This window comes from Typopeltis vanoorti, chromosome 13, assembly GCF_054136105.1.
Source record: "Typopeltis vanoorti isolate ZY-2024b chromosome 13, IOZ_Tvanoo_1.0, whole genome shotgun sequence".
Taxonomy (NCBI): Eukaryota; Metazoa; Arthropoda; class Arachnida; order Uropygi; family Thelyphonidae; genus Typopeltis; species Typopeltis vanoorti.
In genome coordinates, this window is record NC_143561.1 from 15,927,531 (window position 1) to 15,954,643 (window position 27,113).

The 27,113-nt window shown below is 35.5% G+C and overlaps 2 protein-coding genes across 2 annotated transcripts in view; one reads left to right on the forward strand and one right to left on the reverse strand.

Annotated features, from left to right (window-relative positions):
* Positions 1-4,214, forward strand: part of LOC150099948 (anoctamin-7-like) — a 42,314-nt gene extending 38,100 nt beyond the window's left edge. The window contains exon 17 of the mRNA XM_090403180.1: positions 4,092-4,214. Within this exon, the coding sequence (XP_090259306.1) occupies positions 4,092-4,214 (123 nt within the window). The remainder of the gene's footprint in view (positions 1-4,091) is intronic.
* Positions 4,215-7,754: 3,540 nt separating this feature from the next.
* LOC150099949 (chitin deacetylase 1-like) overlaps positions 7,755-27,113 on the reverse strand; it is a 41,965-nt gene continuing 22,606 nt past the window's right edge. Inside the window, exons 2-4 of the mRNA XM_090402907.1 lie at positions 12,264-12,494; positions 10,173-10,506; positions 7,755-9,255 (exon numbers count right to left, since the gene is read on the reverse strand). Coding sequence (XP_090259033.1) covers positions 8,400-9,255; positions 10,173-10,506; positions 12,264-12,494 — 1,421 coding nt within the window. The 3' untranslated portion in view covers positions 7,755-8,399. The remainder of the gene's footprint in view (positions 9,256-10,172; positions 10,507-12,263; positions 12,495-27,113) is intronic.

The window sequence follows — 27,113 nt, forward strand, 5'->3', positions numbered from 1 at the left end:
CATAGAATCCACCTCTACATCATAGACAGTCACGTGTTCTACTTCAAGCTTTATACAGCACATGAAGAGGGATTATGTATGAAGAGGGATTATGTTGCATGCATACAATGTGTGACAACAGCACGGACAGCTGTGCCAGTGCGAGTAGTGGGAAATTTCCTTTCTGGTGGGGATATTTACGAACAACAGCAGCATCTAGAACTTACTGAGAATGGTCCGACAGCAAGAAAACATTTTGGAAAACTGTTTCCTTTGGCAGGAAACAGCATACTAATGTGAGAGGCTACTGAAGTGGGGAATCCACCATGCAACAAGATGAATTCGCTGTAATGGTTGCTCAATGCAAAAGAAGCATTCTGAATGCGCAGTGTGTCTTACCCTATCACAGAGAAGGCACAGCATCAGCAGACAACTTCAACGACGAATTCGGATTGCTTACTGCTGAATAAGAGCCAGCTCTAACATATGCAACATCAACGAACGTTTCGTTACAACAGAAACATTGAAAGATTATATGGTGGTGGTGTAGGTTGTGATCCCATGATACCAATTGAGTGTCTGAATGTTTGTGCTGATTAGGTTTATTTCTTCATACAGGAAATGGCTGCTTCCACAAGAACAATGCAACTCGTTACGAGACACAAAAGTTGAGGTTTCACGTAGCGAGATATCATTATAAACATCTGGAATAGATTTAAAGATATGTAAATTGTTCAACTGTGTGATGCAGACTGCAAACGACAGTATACAATAGAACATGCAGGTAGATTATTATGTCTGTACACGAATACTAGGAGTTTCAGAAACAAAAGAGTAGAGTTTGTTGCCTTATGTTGGGACCTCGCATTGTAGGCATTAGTAAAACCTGACTAACAGAATCAGACCTACTAACTGGTATCGGGTATCAAGGGTACAGTATATTTAGGAAGGATAGAGAGGATAGGAGAAGAGGGCGGGGGTGCTGCTAATGATATCAAATGTCTTGAATCCATTTAAAGTTGAGACATTACTGCAATACTAGTAACAATTTTTCATGTGGCAGAGAGTTTGTAGCCATCTGGTGTGAGGCGGAATCTAACCATCAATTACATATTGGGGTGTTGTTACAGACCTTGCGGATCGGTTGCTAGTGATGAAGGAATGCATCACCAAATAGAAAAGAGGAGCACGAATAGAGTAATCATAATGAGAGAATTTAAGTATGCAAATATTGATTGGGTAGCAGTAGAATCTAATGAGAAGAATGGAAATGCATTTATTGAGCTGTTTCCGGACAACTTCCTCGGGCAGAATGCGACAAAAAGAATTTGGGGGCAAAGAGTGTTAGATCTGTTTATTGTAAGGGAGCGTTTTAGTTAAAGACATAACTATTCTGCCGGTTGGTGACAGTGATCATGCGGTACTCACTTGGGAAGTAACTAAGTTTATGAATGTTCCATTCAGAAAAGGTTACATGCTGAAATACAAAGGGAAATTATGACCAACTGAGGAGTATACTGAGTCCAGTGGAATGGAATCGGTTGATGAATGGTGAGAATATCGACAGTGCATGGGAAGAATTTAAAAATACTTAAATGATGCGATATCAGAGTGTGTCCCAAGAGTTCGAAGAATAAATAGGGTAGGAGTCAAATGAGTGTGAAATCTTATTAAGCAAGAGAAGCGCTGTTGTACGGAAAGCAAAGTCTGAGTTTGGAAAGAAACTGGCTCTGTGCGCTAAAGATAACCAACAAGAATTCTAGTGATATGCTGCAAGTAAAAATAAGTCTTCTAAATGCAGATGGAGTGAAGGTTACAGACCGAAAAGAGGTTTTTCAACTGATGAGTGTCTATTTTGCTAAAAGCTATCAACCTGATGTACGCAATATTGGGCTCACTGCAATCTCTTCACTGGATGAATTCAGCAATAGGGACTGATGGGATATCAGCACGTGTGCTAAAAGATTGTTCAGATAAACTGGCTATTCCTTTTACCAGGTTGCTTAATAAGAGTCTCAGAACAGGGAAGATTCCGCAGGAATGGAAGGAATGAATGGTAATTCCATTGCACAAGGGTGGTTCAAAGACCGATGTATCCAACTATCGACCAATTGATATCTCGGGAGTAGTGGTAAAAGTTTTTGAAAAATTGGTTAGAGTTCGCATTCAGAAATGGGTTGACAGTCAATCTCTACTTTGCAATGCGCAACATGGGTTAACTAAGGGAAGGTCATGTTTTAGCAGCTTGCTCACATTCTATAACAATGTTACCGTTGAACTAGACAAGGGGAATGGATACACCATGATACTTTTGGATTTTGCTAAGGCTTTTGACAGAATACAGCATGGCAGACTGCTGCATAAATTGGAGAATATTGGTTTGTATTATACAATATTAGTATGGATAAGAGGATGGGTGACTGACAGATTACAAAAAATGGCATACGGGGGATGTGAGTCTACCAGATTTAAGGTAACCAGTGGTGTACCACAAGGATCAGTGCTTGCTCCACTGTTATTCAATCTGTACATTAATGATATTGGGAGGATTTGACAAGTGACATACAGTTATTTGCTAATGATGCAAAGATAGGTAGGTAGGGTAATCAGGAATGCTGCTGATATGCAGTGCTTGCAGAATAATTTGAATAGGCCAAAATTATGGGCACTGGAAAATGGGTGTCGGTTCAATGTCAGTAAGTGTAAAGTCTTTCACTTCGGCGTGATTAGATATCCAATGTCATATTATATTGGTGGGATTAAGCTAGAGGAAACTGACGAGGCTAGGGATCTTGGAGTGTTAATAGATAGGAAGTTGAAGTTCAGAAGCCATGTGGCAAAGATTGCGAATGCAACTCAAACGATAATTGCAATGCTGAAACGAACGTTCACATATAAAGATAAGGATTTTGTCTCTTTACAAGGCCTTGATAAGACATCACTTGGACTATTGTGCACAGGATCTCCTAGTTTCCGTTGATTCTGATATATTGGAGAGAGTGTTAAAATGATATCAGGATTGTGGACTAGTGATTATGAAGAGAGATTGAGAATTTGTAGACTGAAAACACTAGCAAACAGGAGAAAGAGGGGTGATGTGATTGAGACTTACACACTTCTGAAAGGATCATACAGGATTTCAATTGACGGAATTTTTCAATTTATGAAGGGTGTGGAAAGGACAAGAGGGCATCCTTGGAAACTGAGAATGAATGCCCCTAAGAAGTGGGGATGGCTAGATTTTTTCCTCATATCATAGGATGATGGTTGATTGGAATGGATTTCCATTGGATGTTGTGAGTGCAAGCAGTGTAAATAAATTCAAGAATAAGTATTATATTTGGTGTGTGTGTGTGTGTGTGTGTGTGTGTGTGTGTGTGTGTGTGTGTGTGTGTGTGTGTGTGTGTGTGTGTGTGTGTGTGTGTGTGTGTGTGTGTGTGTGTGTGGAGTACTTGGCCTCCCTCGATGAGTCCCTAACTCCCTGGAGGGCTCTATAATTATAATAATAATAAGCGTCGATTATGTAAACCCCCTTCTCTCGCGCCCATCGCCCATTCTCAAAATTGAAACACAACCAAAACGTCCACACTTACAAAATAAACAGACCAATTGGACATTATCAGCTTGCCATTATCAAATGTGAATACTGGTTTGCACTAACTTGACATCAAATAGAAATTGAGCAGGTCATCAGCCTTAAAGAAAGAAACCTATCTAATAAATGAAAGATTAAGTCACAGGTTTTTTTCGAAGCAATGGAAGTACTTAATGACGTTACTGAACTGTAATAGCTCCTATGAATGATCTTCGACATAATCATGGATCAGCCTACGTGGTAAATTCGGCGTATATAACAAACTGCACATGGATACTGCCAAATGACGACCTCTGTCTTTAAGAAAATGTTGTTTTTCTTCGATTGCGTTTCAATCAGAAGTGATTAATAAATCATTTTCTTTCTTTCTCACTTTCTCTAATCTATAATATATATATATATATATATATATATATATATAATTAATTTTAATTTTAAAATGAAAATTAAGCACTGCGACTGCAGTGTTTAGGCTTAGCTGAGCGTTATTTATACATTTGTGCCTTTTCTTTTGCAGACACGTTTCCTCCTATCGCAATTGATGAGAAAAGTTGGATCAAGATGCACCCGAATTAGATGTGAAGAGAGTTCTTCAAGAGCAGGCTCTAATCTTAGTTATAGGTCATACTCGCCTTCTTAGTGAATAAACATCTCCACGAATTCATCTTTTGCAGTATATACATTTCATATCGTTGGGACAGCCTTGGAACGGTACCTGATCAAATACCACCTTTGTGCCTTTTGTTTTTGAGGGCGTGAGCAACATTTTACATACAAAGGGATAACTATTGTTTATACAATGATTTATCTCTCATTATCTCATACTTACAAAAGGCAAAATATTTGCCTACTATGTCATACGGAGACTAATTTATAACTCGCTAGTGGCTTGCCTTTGTGCCTTGACCCAGACTTTAATAATTAACGAATTCGTGACTCGACTTCTCTTTCCAACAAGGACCAGTAATGGTATTGTTTTCTTTCTCCTTCGGTCCAATTAGCAAAGAAATGTCACACTGATGTCTATGCTATTGCATATTTTTATATCTGTTTTCCGATGGTTTGGACAAGACAATGCACAATCTGCATCGGAATAATAGTGGTTGTGAAATCACACTTTGCGAAACCTTGATTTGTTTTGCGTTAGTTAAAAGTTCGCTTTCTTCCCCCATCCCCTGTTTTATGACTGAAGGACAGTTTACAAAGAATGCAATTAAAGTAACTACTGAGTTTAACTTATCTCGCCAGCTTATACCAAGTTGGAAGTGGTGAAATAGAGTGCGTCTTTATCATTCGTATTTATATGAGATCAGTTTGCTCAAGGCTTATCTTTCCGTTCTCACAAGTGTCATCGCATATTTCATCGTTTTCAATAAAGAAACTTCTCTTTTATAAAAATTCCGCTGTTATTTTATTAAATTAGTTTATTAAGTTTTTTTTTTTTTTTTTACGTAGGCCTATTAAGTACCTCTATTAAGCTAGCCTTGATAATTCCAGATACATCTGCATGTAAATCAGCGTTATCTAAGGTAGATTGTTAATAGGCTAGTTTAGGTTTTGAAATTATTTTATCATTATAATATGACCAATCAACAGACCTAGTCTAGTTGGCTAAGCAGATACTTGCTCTCCAACCAATAGGCTAGGGATACGAATCCTGGGACGTGAATGTTTTGCGAGTTTCTTCGGATAGAAGAAAATTTTCATTGTCGAGCCTAGGACTAACCATCCTGCTGATTCGGATGCTTGATGAAGTTTTATTTGGCATTGAGAGCAAGATTCCCGTATTATTTAATCCAGTGAATTTTTCAAAGGATGTGCTATGAAATTTTGGGTGTTATGCTATTGCAGATGAAACAAAATTACAAATAATTTTGTTTGATATAAATATTATATTGAACAAACTGTATGGAACTTACACTTGCAATCAGTTGGATCTTGCCTTTTTATGTTTAATCAAAAACTTATCCATATTAAATATTAAACCTGTACTGTACACTTACGCACCAACTTGAGAAACTCACCAAGAAAAACGGCTTCTCTCACTGAAGGGAAACTTGACATGCTTAAGTCTCCCAAGGTGTTGCCACGCTCACTATGCCGCGATTCCTCGCGGTAAGGAATGGAAAAACAATCGAGAACCACTAACAGTCCACACCATCACTCCAGATTTATCTAAAAACCGATGATAAAATATCACAGTCATTTAATTGAATGTTTTGTCTCGCAAATTTTAAATGGTGTTCGATTACACTTTTGTATTTCACACTAATGTAAGTTGACAAAACAAGAAATGATTCAATATTTCATGAAGAATATTTCTTTCTTTTATTTTCTATACTTTTATTTAGAAATAAATATCGTGCAGAAATATTTATATTAACTAAATTCAACTATAATTGTTTATAACTGTTAAAAGGTAAGTGAAAAGCAAGAAATTGAAAGGGCGATTTTATTTATTTATTTATTATTATTATTATTCCCACCTTAGAACTGGGAACACTTGGAATATAGATTCCCACCTTAAATGGACAGAACATATAGAATACCTACACAGAAAACTCCTGATCATCGCAGCAAAACTCTTCCAAGTTAAAGACATTATTCCACCCAACATAAAAAAACTCCTATATCACGCTATCTCTGAATCCTTACTCAGATACGAAATAACAGTTTATGCAAATACATCAAACAGCCACTTAACAAAATTAGAAACATTACACAGGAAAATCGTGTCAATCAACAGTGATCTGGATACCTTACACGCAACAGCCAATATCCGACGTGCACATGGCGATACACAGAATTCTGAGCATTAAAAACCTGAAACACTACATGACATTAACAAGGAATTACTTCAACATCACCTATCGAAACAACAGTGACACATATCGTATAACACGACCTACAACAACTCTCTACATCCCCACACCCTTCAACAACTCATACGGTTCTTTTGTGAGATCACATCAGTTACTCACGCAACTCAACAACCTACCAAGAAATTTAAAACACGTAGATAACTACAGAACATTAAAAAACGAACTCTGGAAAATATACCAACAAAGTTAAGAAACCATTAACACTAATATACACATCACAAATCACGAGCATCCAATGCCTACATCCCGTACATAAACAGTAGCAACAACATAAATAGTGAAGGCTAAATCCCACTCTCTTCATAAAAGCTAACTCAAGCTTCGAAGTAGGTGGGATTAACTTGCCTCACTCATCTACAAGTAATCCTTATGAACAAATGCAGAAATCTGTTTGTATAATCACTCTTTCTCAAACTTTGAAAAAAAAAATTATACAAAAAATTCTGTATAATCTTCACTGTTAATATTAGAAGAACATATGTTGTAAATACATAATATAAAGGCAAAAAAGTATTATTAAACATTTTAATTGAAATCCAATGTAGAAATTGCAGCACTTAGTGCTGAACTCTGTAAAATTATAAGGTGCAATGTCACACAAGATGTTTATTGTATGTATAAATATTTTAGCAATCAATGAAAATTATCATTATTATTATTTAAAAAAAATATTATTATTATTATTATTTTGTAATTAAATAAGCATTCATGGAGTAACTATAATGGGATGATGGGCTTAGTTGTACATCTACTTGTCTCAGAAATACCAAAATGTTAAGAATTTATACATTTTGTGCTGAAATATCACACATATTTTGAGAATAATTAATATTGTTCATTGTGCGCCTTCAATTTTTGATTCTCTGAAGAATTATTGTTAATTACGTAATTTATCTATTAATTACATAACTGATGTATTTATTACGTAATAATTTAAGTTTTCTTGTGCTAATATCTTTGATGTGCAAATATTTTGGCAAATTGGATTTTTCCAGCTTGTTATTTTCATTAGTGTTTACGTGAGTTTTGTGTAGTTTTACTCTTGTTTTAATTTGTTAAATTGGCAATGTTAAAATAAAATCATGATTATTGCATCAATGATAAGACTAGAATCGCTATATTTTCAATAAATAAATAGAAAGAGAAAGAGAGAAAAAGAAAAGTAGGACACTGCCAATTAGAGAACTGGAAGGAAAATAAAATAATTATAGAATGTAGGTTAAAGTATTTTAAGTAACATATTTTTTTAATTCGGAAAAGACAAAAAAATGTTATGTGAATCAACTAATCGAACAAAGGATAGTTTATGGCTTTATTCAAATATTGTGGCTACAAAATAATGTACATGAACGTCATAAAATGCAAGCATGTGCATAACAATATACAACTGTGAGATGCTCTTACAGATGGAATGTCTCACATAATGTCAGCATATGAAACAATGTACAGCTTTCACGTACGCTGATGGCTGAGTATTTAATTATGCTAGAATAGGTTTTTAAAATACCTATTATGATGAGCTGGTACATTAAATGATATTACAATGTCCTGTGATGCCCTCTACCGTCTCAACAAAGAACTAAAGTCTTGGGGATTCTTGAAATCTTAAGTTCGTTGAAATACAAATTTAACTGGAGGATATTTTACTCCAATTCAATTACTGAAATTACTGAATTTACTATTGAAATGAATGATGGAAATCTGAATAAATTTATACACTGAAGCCATCTCTTGAGAAACCAGGGAATCTATCTCTGGATGAAGGAATTTAAAATTATTCGTATTTCTCCTAATGAACAAGTATTTGTTCTGTTTAGGACCCAATTCAAAGGGACTCATCTTGAAATGAATATAACTCTCCTCTATCATGACCTTTTAGCTTAAATTCCCGGACTTATGATAAGCTGAGGATTGGGTGACGTTATAGACATAAGCGCCACCTATTAATTGAGATCGTCGTCTTCATCTTGACGGGATAGATCGATGATCTTCTGTCCTTTGTAAGCTCCCTCAAAGTTGCCCACCCATGGATATTTAAAAGGACATTCCATGCAAGTCTGCATGTAACGGATGTCATTGATGGATCGGGAATCCGTGAATGTGAGGCGACAGTTCTTTGGAAGTTTGCAGCTGGGTTCTCGTTTTTCACACTCCCAAGGAGCAAAGCTGTTGAGAGTGCTGCTGGTGGGTGTGGGGTGCTTCATCCATTCTATAGCTTGCTTCATTGTGACGAACCACACATCTTTGAACTGATTGAGGATTGCGTCCAAGAATTTGTGAAGTACTTTGACTTTCATCTTCTCATTAAACCAATTGACGTGGAAATACAGTCCAAACGGTGCCCTGTTGTTTTGGTAATGACGTAGGAAGTTTTGCATCAAGAAGTCATATACAGTTGATTCATCTTCCGTAAACACGCACTGGTCAGCCAGGAAACAACTTCCTCCCGTTCCGTCCTCAGTATACATCGTATTCAATGGAATCTCCCATACGCCTGGAAAAGACTGGGTTGGACACGTTTTTGCTACGCAGTGGTGAGGTATTTTGTAGTCCAGAGTATAAGGCCATATGGGCACGAGACTTATGGGTGCAGTCACGGAGGAATCGTAAGCAAATCCATAGTCGTACATCATGCTAGCCATGGCATTTCCTCCTGGCTTCAAGTAAGGAGCTCTCATACCAATTAAACTCTCCCGAGATACGTTGGCAAACTTGTGAGTGATCTCTCTCATGCCCACCATTTCTTCCGTATAGTTTTCATAAGAAGCTTTAGACCACCACTGCTCAGGAGGACGGTTACTGCAAAGAAAGAAAAAAATGACGATTATAATTTTTTTCTGGTTTCATCACCTTCATATATTTGCAACATCTGAAAGCTTTTCGTTACTTAATGTTGAATATCTTGAAGAATACCCATTAAACTAAAATAACCACTAATAAACCTCGGAGTGGCCGAGTTTCCTTTAACCATGTGTGTGTGTGTGTGTGTGTGTGTGCGCGTGCGTATGTGCGTGTGTGTGTGTGTGTGTGTGTGCAAAGCATACCCATGTTAATACATTCCCGCTAGCATTATACACTGGTGGAACATTGCAATTCGGTTGGAAGTGTTCTCCAGACTGTTCCATATCCTGATTATTCCAATGGATGGATCAGTCTTGAGAACACTTTCAACAGGATTGCAATGTCCAGGAAATGTCTTTTCACGTCTGCAGTCAAGATCCCTGGTTAGAGCATTTGTCTTGGAGATCCCAGTTGATAGCGATGAACCTAATGGTTTTAAGCGTCCTATAGCTTTAGGACACAATGACGAAAATAAGTGTAGTAATGATTCGACTCTTTTAGCCATTGAAAACAATAGAAGAGATTCTTGTAGCATTAATCTGAAGTTCCATCATACAATGGAGTTTCATATTAACGTATTAAAAGATATTGCATTTAAACTAAACATTGAACTTGACCGAGCAATTTCAGTCGTTAGTCAGAAAATGACTCCATTACATGTATGGGGAGAGAGACAACTCGATGCTTATTCCTGCTATGACGAGTTGCATTTGAATCCACTTTACCAATACCATCTTTTGCTTATCAATTGTTTTTTAAACGGATTTTGTAAATATCAACTTCGTGATTATTACTTTTTCACTTGATGTATATAAACAGAAATTCGGAGCAATAGTTTACTACTACACATCACGCACCTCGGGTTTTGAACTTACCTGATCGAATGCACTGCCACCTCGTGGCCATCAGCATAAACTTGCTGCACGTGAAAATAGCTACTGTACTCGTGAGACACGAAGAAAGTGCCTTTTATGGGACATCCATTTGGGTTACGCCGGCTCTGGTTCAGGACTTTCCAGTAATGGTGATAGTTCAAGGAATTCAGGGCTCCATCGAAACTAAGTAGGATCATCTGCGGAGTTTCCCCAGGTACGAGGTCGCCTGGGATTCGTGTTCCATCTGCACTGCAAAAACATTCTGGTAACGTACACACCGAGAGGTCACACTTTGGAGCGGCAAGTGGGTCAGCAGTAGGCGGCACTGTGATAGCTGAAACGAATTAAGGAACAATTGAAGTTAGTTCGACTTCTTTCCGCTAGGTAGCGCTTTTAAGATACTATAAGAACTAATTAGATAACATGATATCGGTAAGTCATTGAGCAGTGGTAAGATTTAGAACATTAATATTTGTTTTGATTAATGGCATTATTAAATGTATTAAATTATCATTATCATTTATTTATTACACTTTTATATGAGCATTTTATTTTAATCTACATTAATAAATAATGTAAAATAAAATAATGGATTTTTTTCCCTAATTTTTATTTTGCTGCTAAGCTTTTTTGAATGTAATCATCTTAAACAATGGACAAAAGAGAAATATCAATTATAAAAAACGGGTAAAAAAAGCGTTTTAAATTTTAAACAATGGCTAATAGATAAATGGTAGTTTAAAACTGGTCGGCATTGTTTAGAGGTGCATCACGTGATTTATTGGCGGTTAAACTGCCTCAACTGCCAAGTTGTGCGACTTGTTATGCATACTGACAAGAATATTAATCGATGTTATCGAGTCATCAGGTGGAAAATCTCGAATTGTGAGTATTCATAAGAACCGGTTAAAGCTAGTTATAAATTATTTCCCACTCGGCAGATTCTAAGCAAGCAATAAACGAAAGAGCGAAGAAGAAAGTCGGAAAGAATATTATTGTCACTGCTGTATGTCAAGGTGCACTGAGCAATAACGAACTCTTGACATGTTTTACCTATTATCAGTTTTACCTTGAGGTCTCTCTTTACACAAAAATAAACGAAGCGAAAATTATTCGTAATAAAATGTTGGAAGATTACTTTTTTAGAAAAAAGAAAAAAGAACTGGTTTGTGGGTTTCACCCTGGTTGAAACGATATTTCTAGGAATATTCATGTCCGGTGTGTTGAGCAGTCTACTAACAGGCGAGGGAGTGCTAAGAGGTTTAGATTCTTTAAAAATTGTAGATATTAGGGATGTTTTCTTCGTGTCATTTGCTCTGTGACCTTCATAGCGGTGAATCTTTCTCCCTTGGGCAAATAGAACACGTGAAAGAATGCAGCCAAAGGTTTAAATACGTCATTAATTTTACACATTTTACAGAACAGCAATATGTATATCAAAAAGCCAGTGAAAATATGCAACATTTAAAAGAATTAAATATGACCCTGGAATTCCTTCCTTGTGTATTTTATTATTCCAGCATTTTGATCAGCAAGGTGACATCAACAGCAGTTTGCGCAATATACTGAAGAACTGAAGCAATGCAGCAGTTAGATGCAAACAACATCTTATGCAATATACGCAACAAATGAATTTAATTAGTTTAATTGACAGAGCGCCTCTGGTGGCAAAATCTGAAAGTGCAGTTTGGAAATAACGAATAATTGCGTTTGGTTTTGCTGAATGGTAAACAAATCGACAATGAAAATTAAATTACGCAATTGATAATCCTAAGGAAAGTGATTATTTATTTATTTATATTTATATTTTTTTGCCCATTTATTTGCTAATAAGAACTCCATAAAGTTGTTATTGCTATTAAAAAGACTTCCTATTTGTTCTGCGTTATTTGGATGATAACTTGCAAATGGCACGCCATTTTAAAAAAGATTGCATACATTCTAAAATAGAAACGTTCCTTGCATGTAATAAAAAATTATGATATTCATTAAATTTTTTACTTGTCAATATGTTTTTTTTAAATTATTGTTTGCACATTTTAATAATGAATGAAATCAATTATTTTGCTACATTATATGTAAAACACTTACGTGCGTCTGCCGGGCCGCAAACCAAGTCTTTGCCTTTTCTCGTACAGAATTTCTTAATATCATCAAAATATAGCGAAGGTGGACAGTTTTGTCTGAAGGGATAATTTCCAGAACATATGTAGAACCGTCTACACGTGGCGGGATCAGCAAACAAACCGTCTGGTGACGGACATTCAAATTCTTGGTCTTCTTCTTCTTGGCGTTTATGTCTGCTATTGGGACTTCCTACGCCTAAAAAAAAAAAAAAAAAAAAAAAAAAAAAAAATTGATTGAAATTTTCCAACTCGTCAGCAAAGATGAATTCAGTTGGGCAGCTTCAGTCATGTTTATGTTTCACAATAGAGGGCGTAACAGAATCTTTAGAAATATCATCTCTGCCTGTCTGCTCTGTAGGTGGGGAGATATGTTGAACAGGGGGGGATGCAAAATTGCCTAATTATGATTTTTTTTTAAATGAGAAAAGCTCTTGCAGAGCAGGTAGAAAGGAATGGGGTCAACTGGTTTATAAGCTTGAGTTTAATAACAGTTGTAAATTAACTGAAGAAAAAGAGAGAGGAATTCCAACTGTTATTGTTAATTATTCTCATTAGAAAATTAACATAAAATATAGTAATTGTCCTTTGTTTGATTTCAGGGAATGTATTGCGCATGCGCGATTTCAGGCGTTTATTTCAATCCTACAGGATATATATATATATATATATATATACATACACTAGGGGGGATACTCCCCCCTGGCGCCTACGGCTCCCCCCCCCCGATTTCCGGGCTGGTAGGTCATGACTGATTATATGCGGTTGCCCTTGTGTTGCACTGCCTTTAGGAGAGAGCTACTTACCCAATGGTAGTACAACACAAGGGCGATTCGCAGCAAGGGTGGAGGAAGCATCACGCACTTCGTTACCTTCCAAAAGTCATGACCTACCAAGCTGACGTCACATCCGTTTCGAATTTTATGTCACATTCGTGACATAAAAATGTTTCAAATTTCGGCTTATCTTAAATTCCTGGAAACCTCTAATTAAAGGAACTTTAATGGAAGAAAAATAAATAAAGTAAGAAAAAATAAAGAAAGAAAAAATAATTTCATGAATATCTAGAGTAAATATTTATAATCCTGCATAATCATAAATAAACTAAATAAATCTTCTAACACTCTTTTATTTTATATAGAGTAGATAATGAATAACGTGACATATATGACGTTTCAAATTTTGTATTATCTTTTTATGGATAGATATAGATGTTGCGCGTTTAAATGTAGCTAGAACTGGAGCGCGGACTCCAATTCAAACTTAACTACAGTTTTGATAGCTCTGTTGTTATTAGTGTGTAATGTTTCTGTCGGTCTTTTTGTATATACCTTTGTGCTTTGACACCTGATGAAGTTGGCTTACCAACGAAACCAGTTGTGTCCTTATTAAACTTTTATTCTTAATTATCTCGGTGTCTTAAGTCATTAAAATTATTGAATATATATTAGAAAGTTTTTTACCTTGCGTATAATATATGTTATGTTAAAGATGCCAAGCTATTTTAAACCTGGTTTTACTCCATTTCCCAAGTAAGCAAACAGACAAATAAGTCAAGTTTGTGCCTGCACGTATTGCAAGTCTAGGCAACATGTAGTAAAGGTGGAATAAGCTCCGATCATTATTCTTAATATTTACCCTTAATGCAAAGCCCATCTCTTTGAGGAGATGTATGATGCTATGCATTAAAGGCAAGGGGCCACTACCCAGACCGGTTTCGACGTTTATTGAGGTCTCATAGTGGGAGCCAGGCTTACAAATAGTAAATATTAAGAACAGTGATCAGAGCTTATTCCACCTTTACAAGAGTTGCCTAGACTTGCATTACGTGCAGGCGCAAACTTGACTTATTTGTCTGTTTGCTTACTTGGGAAATGGAGTAAAACCAGGTTTAAAATAGCTTGGCATCTTTAACATATATATACACACACACTGTAGAATCGACAGTGTAGATAATGCTATAGTTACCCCACCTTACCTGGCATTTCTTTTTTTAAAAAAGGAAGTATGTATATACATGTCCACATTTTCGTTAACAGAATTAAACCAATAACTTGAAAGTTTTTTTGTTTTGTTTTTTCAAAAATTTCTGTGAAAGATTTCAAATTATATTTGGAAAAAAAAAAAGAATAAAAAAAATTCTGGGTTCACTTCAACTCCGTCATTTCTGCTATAATAATTTTGTATGCAGAACTATCTTACTTTTTTTACCCAGATTGCAACTATCTGTCATATCCGGATATCAGAAAAATACTCAGCCACCCATGGTTGGTGACTAACTAACCGTACTTATTAGAGGCTTAAGTGTTTCGAAATTCTATGTCTGATCTCCAAAGCAGAACTCCCGTTATAAATACGGTTTAGGAATTTCCCGGGTGACATTTATCATAAATAAAATTAATACAGTATTACCAAACAGTAGCTTTAAAATGTAAATAGAAAAAAATGGCCATTGATCTGCAATATTAGAAAAAAAATGCATGAATTGTATACAGGTTATATTAGTGGTGGTGGGCGGCGGATGGCATTGATGGAGATGATTGGTAGTAGAGGTTCGGTGTAGTGGTGGAGACAGTTGTGTAGTGCAGTGGTCTCCAAACTTTTTTGATCGCGTACCCCCAAGACAGAAAAAAATAAATAGCGCGTACCCCCAATTGATTGAGCAAAAATCTATTGTAATAAGTATTATAAAGAGGAAATATGCCTTGTATCATCATATAATAATTAAAATCGCTAGATATTTTTACACATTATTTTTATTATTAACAGCTTACAAATGTATTTATTACAATATTTAATGTGAACAATGGCCTTGCATTTCTTTTATAATTTCTTGAAATTCTGGTTGGATGACTTCTGATACTGCGATACGTTGCTTCTTTAAATTATCTGCAATGATTTCTATACGTCTACCAATAGTATTTGCTGATAAGGGAATACATTTTTCCATTGATTATTTCTACCATTTTTATGGCAGTTGGGAGTACAAGTGTTTTCCCAATGCTGTGTGGCTTTTGGTCTTTTGCAACCTCAAAAGATGCCTCCAAATATTTATCGTTAATTTTAGTGATTTTTTTTTTAAGTTGGTGGATTGAGAATTACATGTCTTCAAACATCGTTCAAAGAATTGTAAAGATTTGTGTTCATGTTCAGGATGTTTAGTTTTTAAGTGTCTTACTAATAATGATGGTTTCATACTTCCACTACATGGCATCTCATGACACAATACACATGTAGGACGATGTTCATTGTTGAATATCGTCGATGTAAATCCCCATTTCAAGTAGTCTTCTTGATAATTTCGAACTTTCTTGGGCAAGGTTTTGTTAAGTTTCAGATTACTGTTTTTTCACTTAATTTGACTGATAACGAACTTCTTTGAATAGGAGAATCAATCCTATCTTTTCCTTGTTCGTCTGATGTAGAAGTACTATCATAATTATCTTCAATTCGCGGTTTCGTTGGAGGAAATTTTTTTAAACATTTATCCATTTTGTGAGGGTTAATTTGTAAAATTTAAATATAATTCATTTACTATTGATAATATCAAACACTTTTAAAAAATGTAAGCAATTTCATAAATTTCATTCAAAATCATATTAATTCACTATTTCTAGTGTAAACGTAAAAGTGAGCACAAAAAGGCATTGGAATTGCACAGAAACAATATACAGAATACTAAAAAATCGTTAAACTTACTACTAATAATCAAATAATTAATACAACTGTGGTGTCATCTGTAGATAGCAGGATAACTAAGCAAATCTCCTTCTCTAGTTGAACTTGTCAACACTACGATGCTATACAAACAATGGCAATGATACGAAGTAAGAGATTTACTCCCTAGTTTTAAAAAACATGACAGTTTTGCCACGGACGATTATGTGTGCAAAGTCGCCCAATGTGCGCTACTCGCAAATTTAAGTTTACACGATCTTTATAACGTCTTTGTCTATATTAGATATATGTTTAATTGATGAAAGAAAGTAATATTCTTTATCTTTAATTAGTTACTTAATTTTTTTCCTATCGATATAAAACTTTCTTGACGTACTCCCACGCATCGACTCGCGTACCCCCTGGGGTACGCGTACCACACTTTGGAGACCACTGGTGTAGTGGGTGTCCTCCCGCGGTGAGTCTTCGGACTCCTTGGAGGTGTCACGAATAATAATAATAGTAATAATAATATATCACTTGGATATCCAGAAGAAGGTATAGACCGTAATGCTTCAAATTGTTAAGGAAATGGAAGAAGTGGTTATTATTATTATTATTATACGGACATCTCTATAGAGTCAGAAGACTCATCGCGGGAGACACCGGGAACATTTTCCCAGGAGTCATCAGGGGACATTTTTTAAATTAATAAAAGATCGATGTAGGTTAGATACACGATTTCTTGTAGGGAAAATTTTTTCAACCACTGGAATAAAAGCGTCCTGGATTAGATAACCTGTACCATTTCCAGAAGGTTTGAAAAACATTTCGAGGACATTGGTTTGGTATAAATTAATATTGTATAGTTTTTTAATTCTGCAAGATAGAATGTACTCAGTAATACACATACATAATAAATAGATATGATTAACGTCCTGTTCATTAGTTTTCTATGAACCAGAGTTACTTGGGTGTGTTAGGGCACTGAGTGCGACACGTAACGTGGAGTTGAAATTAGAGGTATTCGTTGTGGTTTGACAATAAGACCATTACGGATATGCTTTTAAGAATTTTCTTCTGACGTCAGTGTTGTATAAGCTTTGCTTACTTATATCGGATTTAATACCAATACCAATGGGATAACGAACTAAACTTCAGTTCCATTTTAGGAACGATTATATTTTGTTGTGTATTAAGTTAGTTTATTAAAAATTGTTTGAAAAATAAAGAAGTTGAATTAATAAACAACCAATCACGATCTAAACCATTGAGTAATTTTCGAGATGTTTCTTCTACCAAAAAAAAAAAAAAGCTTGAAATCGCTTTATAAGACAGAAAAGAACCTTGGAAAAAGGAAAAAAGACCAATAAGCAAAAGGTAAGAAGAAGAAGAAGAAGAAGAAAAAAAGGCAATTTGGCACCTCACACTGTTCTCAACATACGTCGTTCAACCACGTGACCATCACCACCTTTCTCCTTCTCGCGATGCCTTCCTAAACCTGTCCTTCATGCAGCGAAATTCCTGTGACCCCGTTTCCTTAAACAGCGCGTGACATGCCGTAGCCTTTTTCTTACGGCGGATGTTAGTTGAGGAATGAACAAGGCCCAAGGAAAGGGCACATTCCCTACTTCTATCTTTCTCTCTTCTGCGTTCGCATAATCACAGTGCGCACACACACCAGGAAGTGTGGGTTTGTTTTGCACCGTGCGAAAGATGTGATTATGGGGAGTGGGAAGAGACGTTCGTTTGAACTTTGATGACGACCCCGGCGATCGTTAAAAATTAAGTGCCGCAAGGATTTGCTTATAACGGTCCGCAGTGACCCAAAATTGTAAAGTCATTGTGTGTCTGATGGGAAGAAAATAGAATGTACACATCACTAGGTGCGATCAAAAAAGACTCATTAACACTATTTTCGTTAGCTACACAATGCGCAGTTATTCTTATAATTTATATGATACTCTGCAAGCAATGGAATGCTGTACGCTAAAAGTAAAAGCGACGCCCTTTCAAAAAGGCAAACAACAAATATGGAAGTATTTAATTTCAATGCTTTATTATATCTGACATCGATGAAAAGTTATTCAAAAAAAAAAAGTCCGTAGACATTAAAAAATAATAATTAAAAAGAAAAAGAAAAAAAACTCATTTTGATTGTCTCTGGTGGTGGATTAGCTTAATTATAAATTAGAAAACAGAAAAAAGTAGCTCGTATACGCTGGTATAAATGTTATCCTTTTTTTTGTGTGCTCAGAGATTCCTACGCAAATTGAAACTGCGTTTTTAGTGGAATTTTTACATCAATTTTCTGTGTTGCTTAATATATTAGAGAAACAAGAAAAATAGAATCGTGCATCGTTCATTATTAAGATCTATTTTCACTACGAGAGTTTGCTCAGAAGTCTTTGGAAAATAAATATAAAAATCCTCATCTATATCGGATCCCGTTATAGGAACTAGGGGCGAGGCCGTTTTAGCCCTATCTAGCTTTTGGAGACTGAGTGGGCAGTTCAATCTCCACCGGTAGCCAATCAGAGGGAGTTGGCAAAGATTATCACGAATTATGAGCATATGGTGAAGAGAAGGCAGTATCGCCACCTCGTACACCCTAACTAGTACAATATGTTATTGTCTAAAATAGTACGAGGTCTACAGTTGATTTTCTTGAGTTTATGGGACAAAAAACCTGAGTTTCCAAGAGAGAGAGAAAAAAAAGCAGCTTTCCCGTGCTGAGATCGACTAACTCGGGAACTGGTCGAAGAAAGGATTGGAAAAAATCCCTCTATTCGGCGACTAGAATTGAACGTAAATCTTTCTTGAGGGAGCCAGCGCTGAGGAAGCAAACGCCACTTTCACCGACATTATTTTATTAAACCCACAAAAAAAAAAAAAAAAAAAAAAAAATATATATATATATATATATATATATATATATATATATCATAATAAATAATATTTACAATGTATCCAGCTGCTTTTACCCTGAGGGATATCACTATTTGTTAAAATTATGTAATTTTGTGAAATTGCTTCTCGCAATTCTATAGTCCTACAAACCATTGTGGTTTATTTATATGTAAATACAAAAGGTTCATCCCTCCTTTCGCTTGACAATTTTGACTTATTATTATTAAACATTTGTGAAACTGGGTTTTGTATGCTTATTTCCAATTACATAAGAATAGTTACATATAACAATAATTACATTCTTAGTTACATTTAGTTTTATACACGTTTGTAAACTATAAATAAGCAATATTTATAGTTATAAGTCAATATTTAATATATAGATATAGATATATATATCTATATATATATCTATATATTTATTAAATTTATTAAATTTCGTTTAACAGATTTTAATTTTACATTATTATCCAATAATTAATGTTCTTGTGAAACCAATTCTGGAAGCAACACAAATCGTGACATGGAAGAGTAGTCCTTATAGTCCTTATAAGGACTGGCTTAAAGGGGCGAAGCAAGAATGCTTTTCATCTTCCCCGTTATCTGTAGAGGACAGTGTGTGGATAAGGTGTTATTGAGCAATTAAAGCTCTGATCATGGCAGGAGAGTAACAGCAATAGCCGAGCCTCAGTTAGATCTTCATTGGCTACAGCATTGCCATCCATTACCCTCCAAGGGTATTGGATTGAATGAATCAATCACCGTAATGTGTAAGTAAAGGTGATATCTCAAAAATATCGGACGATCTCTAGGCCACCCATTCGTGGGCGAAAGACCGTCCAAATCTCAGCGTTGGTTCTACTCAGTGAAACTCGAGTACCGAGCAGAACCGCTCATATTCCGAGGAAAATAATTCACCGACAAAGCCCCTCAGCGGGCCGTGCCGGAGAACACCTTCCCCGGAGACTCAAAGTGCTCCCTTAAGGCAAAAACCTTAAGAGGGCGAACTCAAAAACTCATCGCCCAAGGGGGTAAGAGCAACAGCCGAACCTCAGTTAAACTTCATTGGTACAGCTTTGCGTTGCTATCCATTACCCCCAAGGGCATTAATGAATCAATCACCGTATGTGTAAGTAAAGGTGATATCTCAAAAATATCGGACGATCTCTAGGCCACTCATTCGTGGGCGAAAGACCGTCCAAATCTCAGCGTTGGTTCTACTCAGTGAAACTCGAGTACCGAGCAGAACCGCTCACATTCCGAGGAAAATAATTCACCGGCAAGTACCCCTCAGCGGGCCGTGCCGGAGAACACTTTCCCCGGAGACTCAAAGTGCTCCCTTAGGGCAAAACCTAAGAGAGCGAACTCATTAACCCAGGATAACAGCAACAGCCGACCTCAGTTAAACTTCATTGGTTCAGCATTGCCATCCGTTACCCTATATGGGCATCTCATATAAAATCAATCACCGACTATGTAAGTAAAGGTGAAATCTCAAAAATACGGACGATCTCTAGGCCACTCCATAGTGGGCGAAAGACCGTCCTAATCTCAGCGTTGGTTCCACTCAGTGACGGGCTCCCCGACCACTGAGCAGAACCGCTCAAATTCCGAGGAAAATAATTCACCGACAAAGCCCCTCAGCGGGCCGTGCCGGAGAACACCTTCCCCGGAGACTCAAAGTGCTCCCTTAAGGCAAAAATCTTAAGAGAGCGAACTCAAAAACTCATCGCCCAAGTGGGTAAGAGCAACAGCCGAACCTCAGTTAAACTTCATTGGTACAGCTTTGCGTTGCTATCCATCACCCCCAAGGGCATTAATGAACCAATCGACTATGTAAGTAAAGGTTCAATCTCAAAAATATCGGACGATCTCTAGGCCACTCATTCGTGGGCGAAAGACCGTCCAAATCTCAGCGTTGGTTCTACTCAGTGAAACTCGATTACCGAGCAGAACCGCTCAAATTCCGAGGAAAATAATTTAATTCACCGACAAAGCCCCTCAGCGGGCCGTGCCGGAGAACACCCTCCCCGGAGACTCAAAGTGCTCCCTTAAGGCAAAAACCTTAAGAGAGCGAACTCAAAAACTCATCGCCCAAGGGGATAAGAGCAACAGCCGAACCTCAGTTGAACTTCATTGGTACAGCTTTGCGTTGCTATCCATCACCCCCAAGGGCATTAATGAACCAATCGACCGCATCTCACGGTCGATTTGATTCCACCACATGGAAGAGTACTGTATAATAACCTCTAAATTTTAGATAAAGAACATTAAGATAAATTAATGGTGTCTTATCAATTTTTGTTATTATTTAGAATTTTTCAAAATGTTTAAAACATTAAAATAAAAGAGTTGTTTATAATAATTTTGTTTTAATTTAATAATAAAGAATTTTTCACCACAATATATATAATTCATAAATGATAGAATATCGTAAAAACATATGTATGTTGCTCTAATTACATGCTTGATTTTGTTGTTGCTCCACAAATGTTTAATATAATTTTGTGAATTACACACGCAAGGTTGTGAACAGATAACACGTTAACACTGTGCACCATGGATGCGCGAAGGATGTTTTCATATTATTTAAAATTTTTATTTAGGGTGGTTGTATAGTTCTGTGGAAATAGCCTTTGCTTTCATAGCGATGGTCTGCCAGAATAGAGACTATTATAAGTTTGATTCTAGGTTATTATAAGTTTGCCGACGAGAGGAACTTTATCTGGGCTCTTTTAGCCACTTCCAGGAGTGGGGGCACTTGTCTGCTGTACTATCTTCCCTGCATGCCTATGAACATCGTTCACGGTCTTAGACCAACTGTGAGAGACAGATAAGAGGGAGGGGGGGATGGAGCATATTGAAGTCAATGAGGACTAAATGGATTTCCTTTGAGGAATAAAAGGTGTTAGGAGATTATATTTTATTTTTAATTTGATTTATTTTTAATTATATTTATGGCTGAATTTTATATATTTTAATGTTTTTTTTAAATTTATATATTTTAGTTCTATTTTTTTTTAATTTTATGTATTTTTTAAGTTAAGGGATATTACATCCCATATTGTTTCTTAGCTGAATAAGAAACTCAAAAGAGTTTTCATGCCGAATATAGAAATTATATAAAGTTCGGCGATTCCAAGCGTAAGCAAATACCTGGATAGCAGCAACTGGCCCTTAAGGTAGTGCAAGCTGAGGCAACTCATGTAAAAGGTGGAGCAAGCTCCGATAGCTATTCCTGATATTTACCCATAATGTGAACTGGGAGATCAGATCTTGCTCCACCTTTGCTATGAGTTGCCTCAGCTTGCACTACCTTAAGGGTCAGTTGCTGCTATCCAGGTATTTGCTTACGCTTGGAATCGCCGAACTTTATATAATTTCTATATTCGGCATGAAAACTCTTTTGAGTTTCTTATTCGGCTAAGAAACTATATGGGATGTAATATCCCTTAACTTAAACAAGTTATATGTCGCCGCATTGAAGCCTTTGGCTCTTCATATACTTAGTATGTATTTTTTTTTAATTTTATATTTTTTTAATTTTAATTTTATTTATTTTTTAATTTATATATTTTAGTGTCTATTTTTATTTTAAAACATTCTATGTATTTTTTATTTTTTATTTTAATTATGTTTGAATTCTATATATTTTAATGATATTTTAATTTTATATATTTTTAGTTCTAATGAAAAAAAGAGAGCCAAAAGGCTTCACTTTGGCGATGCAAAACTATTCAAATCAAGTGGATATTGAATCCAACAATATTTCAAAGCCGAATAGAGAAACTATAAAAGTTTCTGCGGATCCAAGCGTATTTTTATTTATTTTTTTAATTTTGTGTATTTTTTATTTTATATATTTTTAATTTTATATATTTTTAAATTTGTGTATTTTTAATTTTTAAATTTGTGTATTTTTAATTTTTAAATTAATGTATTTTTAATTATATTCTTTATTTTTTCTTAAATTTTATTTATTTTTTATTTTTTAAGTTTTTTTTTGAATTTTATATATTCTTAATTCTATTTTTTATTTTTTTTATTTTATGTATTTTTTTATTTTTAAATTTATATACAGTATTTTAATTCTGTTTTTAATTTTTTAAATTTTATGTATTTTTTTATTTTTAATGCATTTAACACGACAGCAAATTTGATGTGTATAATATGATGATATCAGCATTCTTGCTATGCATAAAGGGAACTAGGAATTATTTTTAAAAAAATCGCACACAGAAGCAGCCACTAAAATTCAGAATTATTTTTTTAAAAACACATTAGCACCAAATAGATCTCAGTTCAATGGTAAACGAATTGACGTTATTGTACAAGAGTGCACTTACTCAATCGACCTCTTTATATCGCTTACTTCTTCCTCTGATGCTTTTTTTTTTTTTTTTTTTGGAACAACTGGTCTCCACCCAACCATCGTTGAGGTTGAGTGCATTTCCGCAACGTGCTAGATGAGAAGTGAAATTCTTAAACAGAAATTGATTAAGAATTTCACTAAGTTGCGGGACCAAAAAATTGACATTTCTTTCGTGATGGAAATTCTTCTTGACTGTACTAAAGAATGATCAATTCTTGTACAGAATCGGACCGTAAGCAATATAACTTTAGCATTCGGACCATATAACGAATAATGAACCTTTTTATTACCTATTCTCTGTTACCCCCAATATCAGAATTGTGAAATCATTCTTACAACGAAGTGTTCAAATCTTTTTACTTTCCTATCATGAGAAAAAAAAAAAAAAAGATGAAACCACTAGACCAGATCGCTAAGTCAACTAGACTATGATATGGTATTAAGGTTCGCTATTTCCCAGCTAATGTAAATAGAAAAAAAAAGAAGAAAAAAAGTCATGTAGAGACTTCATTATTCCCGATTCTTATCATCATCAGGAGCTTAATGATCAATACGCTTTTAAAAAATAAGACTAATGGAAATTAGGTTTAACTTCGTTGGAGGGAGTAGCAACAATAGACGAAATAGCTCAGTGAAGGGACGAGCACCAGTTGATGTGACAGCTTAGAATTGAAAGTCGCAAGTATAATAATTCAGCGAAGAGGGGAGGTGCAACAATACACGTAAGAGCCTCATTGTTACTACTGCTTGATTAAAGTTAAGTCTAAGCAAGAGTGATTTGGTTATCAGGCTTGGACATGGACTCCGTCCACTCCATTCTCTTAATCGAATGCCAATAACCTCTTTTCTAGGAGTAGTTAGTGCTCGCAACACTTTCAGTTTACACGCTTTCCTTGTATGAACAGTTTATTATGAATGCTGTCGCCTGATTGACACATGTGGCACGTATCGTCTTGTTGTTCATGCAATTACTTCAAGATATTTAAATATATTGTTTCTACACTTGGTTGCACTCTCGTTTCTGTTATAGTAGCCATGTTGTTTAGACAAACTATGGCGGTTATTATGAATGACAACAGAGGAAATTTTTCGTTTTTAGTTGGCATTTTTGTACCTTTGAAAAAAAAAAAAAAAATCTAAGGGCACTTCCTGCTTGATTTCATGCATGAGCGACCTAAATACAGCCTAAAATATCAAAAAAAAAAAAAAAAAATGAGTTCGACGGTATTTGATAATTGTTTATTTTTCGCACTTTTTTTTTTTTTTACATTGCTTCTAGGAATAAGAGCGGTGATCAAAGGTTGCGGTCAAGGTCATATATTCCTTGAAAAGTCACTTTTTCTTTGCGTGAGGTGCGCGCGCACGTACACACCGTTCTAAATAGTTACCGTCTGCAACCTGTTATTTTCTTTCCTATATTTTCAGACACATGCAGTCTTTTATAGGTAGCAGAATCTGTCGATAAACTTTTAGTAGGTCAGTAGTGACAACTGAAATTTAATAAAAAACAAACGATAAGCGAAGAATTGAAATGTATTGTCTGAAAGAAACAAAAATATTCTTTTCAGTTTTGCATTAATATGGTATGGAAATTGTAGGAAACTTGTAGCAGTTTAATTCTTCTAATCACGTGACCAATGTTGTTTTCATCTTTAGTGTGCATGTATCGTTTTTTTTTTTTTTTGCTTGCTTTACCACGAATTCATATAAATAGATTTCTGTACTTCGTTATGGTGTCAGAAGATGGCATTACAAGTAGAATAGTGCGTGACTAGAGTCACCCGTATCAATAAGAGTTATCAACGAGGCAAATGATCTCTCTCTATCGTGAAAAGATTCTTTTGACCTTCGATGAACTCCCATAGGCGCCGAGACACAGATCACCGACCTACTTCCACACTTAGATACCAGGGGGTTGGCATTGTTTGACGTCTTCAATTCTCCACCACCCTTTGGGAACTTGCATGGATTTTTGATTTTTATTTCCGTCTGTTGTATTCTAAGCTCTCTGACCTCCATTCCGTGTCCCCACTGTGACTACAACATTTTTTTTTTTTTTTTGAATGAAGGTCACAAATGGAGAGTTGGGATTGCTAAAGACTGCCCATTGGAAATATCTTTGCCATTAAGAGTAAACACTCTCGAGTCTTCCGTACACAATCTATTATTTGATTGAGGGATAAAAAAAAAAATGTTAGCTTTGTCTGTGTAGACGAATACTATTTCTGGATACTGTAATAATTACGTTTTTGACAAATCTAGAAATATGTAAAATGTCACAAAGAAAACAAAACGGTAAGAGGAAATATAATTCAGAATTGAAGATAATGGGCGTCTTGAGAGAGGAGGAGGAAATGCTTGCAGAAAACCAGTTTCCCCTGTTTATGACGTGAAGCTAGACTGACATATTCTTTCGTGGAAAAAGCAAACAACACCTTTTACAAAGAAGCCTCGTTTCAACCTCTTTGAACACGAAGACATGGGAACTACATTAAAAATTCTTACACACACACACACACACACACACACACACACACACACACACACACACACACACACACACACACACACACACACACACACACATTTAATTTAATACTTAATATAATACTAAGGAAACTCAAAAGTATTTACAAAATATTGTATGTATTTATATCAATATTCAATAAAGTTTTCAACTTATATATATATATATATATATATATATACAGAAAAATACATTTTTTAAAAGGTAAGTAAGTGTATGTAAATTAATATTATTTTACTTGTTAGTTTTATAATTTTTTTTTTTTTTTGCTTTTAAACTGAAATGATTAAATTTAGGATTAATTAATTAGTTGATTTTTAATAAAAATATGCCGGTCAATTTTTTTATATATGAAATTGTCATTAAAATCGATGCAAAATGAAAATAATGTATTTATAGTTTACATCGACAAATAATTACATCAAAAGAAAAAAAGCTAAAAGACGTTTATCGATGTAATTATTTAATTAAATCAATAATTATAAAGATTTATCGATGTAATTATTTGTCTCCAATTTTCCCCTCCCCCCTGGAAAATTTTCTGCGGACGCACGTCCATGCATACGGTCAAATTGACGTGAAATTTGTAGCTCTTCTTCTTTGGTGCATCAATCCGAAAATTGGTAAATATAGCAGCACATCACAACATCCTGTCTTGTGACTTCCTTTTTATATCTTCATAACTCTTAGCGCCAGTTAGCATCATTATGTTATTTATATATGAAATTCTTGGTTTGCCTCGTGGCCTCTTTCCTTCTACAGTCCCCTCCATTATTTCTGTAATCAGTCCCCCATGCCTCAAATGGTGTCCAATTAGGATTTTTCTTCTCTTTTTGATGGAGAAATTTGTAGCGCGGGTTGCATAACCCACATTACAGCACACCCAACCGAAATGACGTGAAACGTGACATAAAAACGTTTCAAATTCCGGCTTATACCGATTTTTCGGGCGACGGATAGTCCGGTACATTCTTTAACTGGGACAAATTACTAAAACCCGCTTCAGTTCCCCATCCCTCATTCGCAACATCACAGATCGAGTGATGTTGCGAAGGGAGATTTCAAGTACATTGTAGAGATTTTTCCTTGACTGCCCGACTAGTTCACTGATGGCCTTGCTTGTAGTTATGCTCGCTTACTCCTATTTCTTTAAGGCCTTAAAATATCTCCTTAACACACGTGCATATAAAAGTGGCTGGATTTTCACCGAGATGACGCTAGTGTGGTTGAAAAGTTCCTTCTAATTTTAAACAGCTACTCATATGATTCCAGAGCGGAACTCTTGTGGAAGAAGGGTATTTACCACAAGTCCACTTCCAAGACCAAGGAATATTAATCTCCGTAACAGCTAA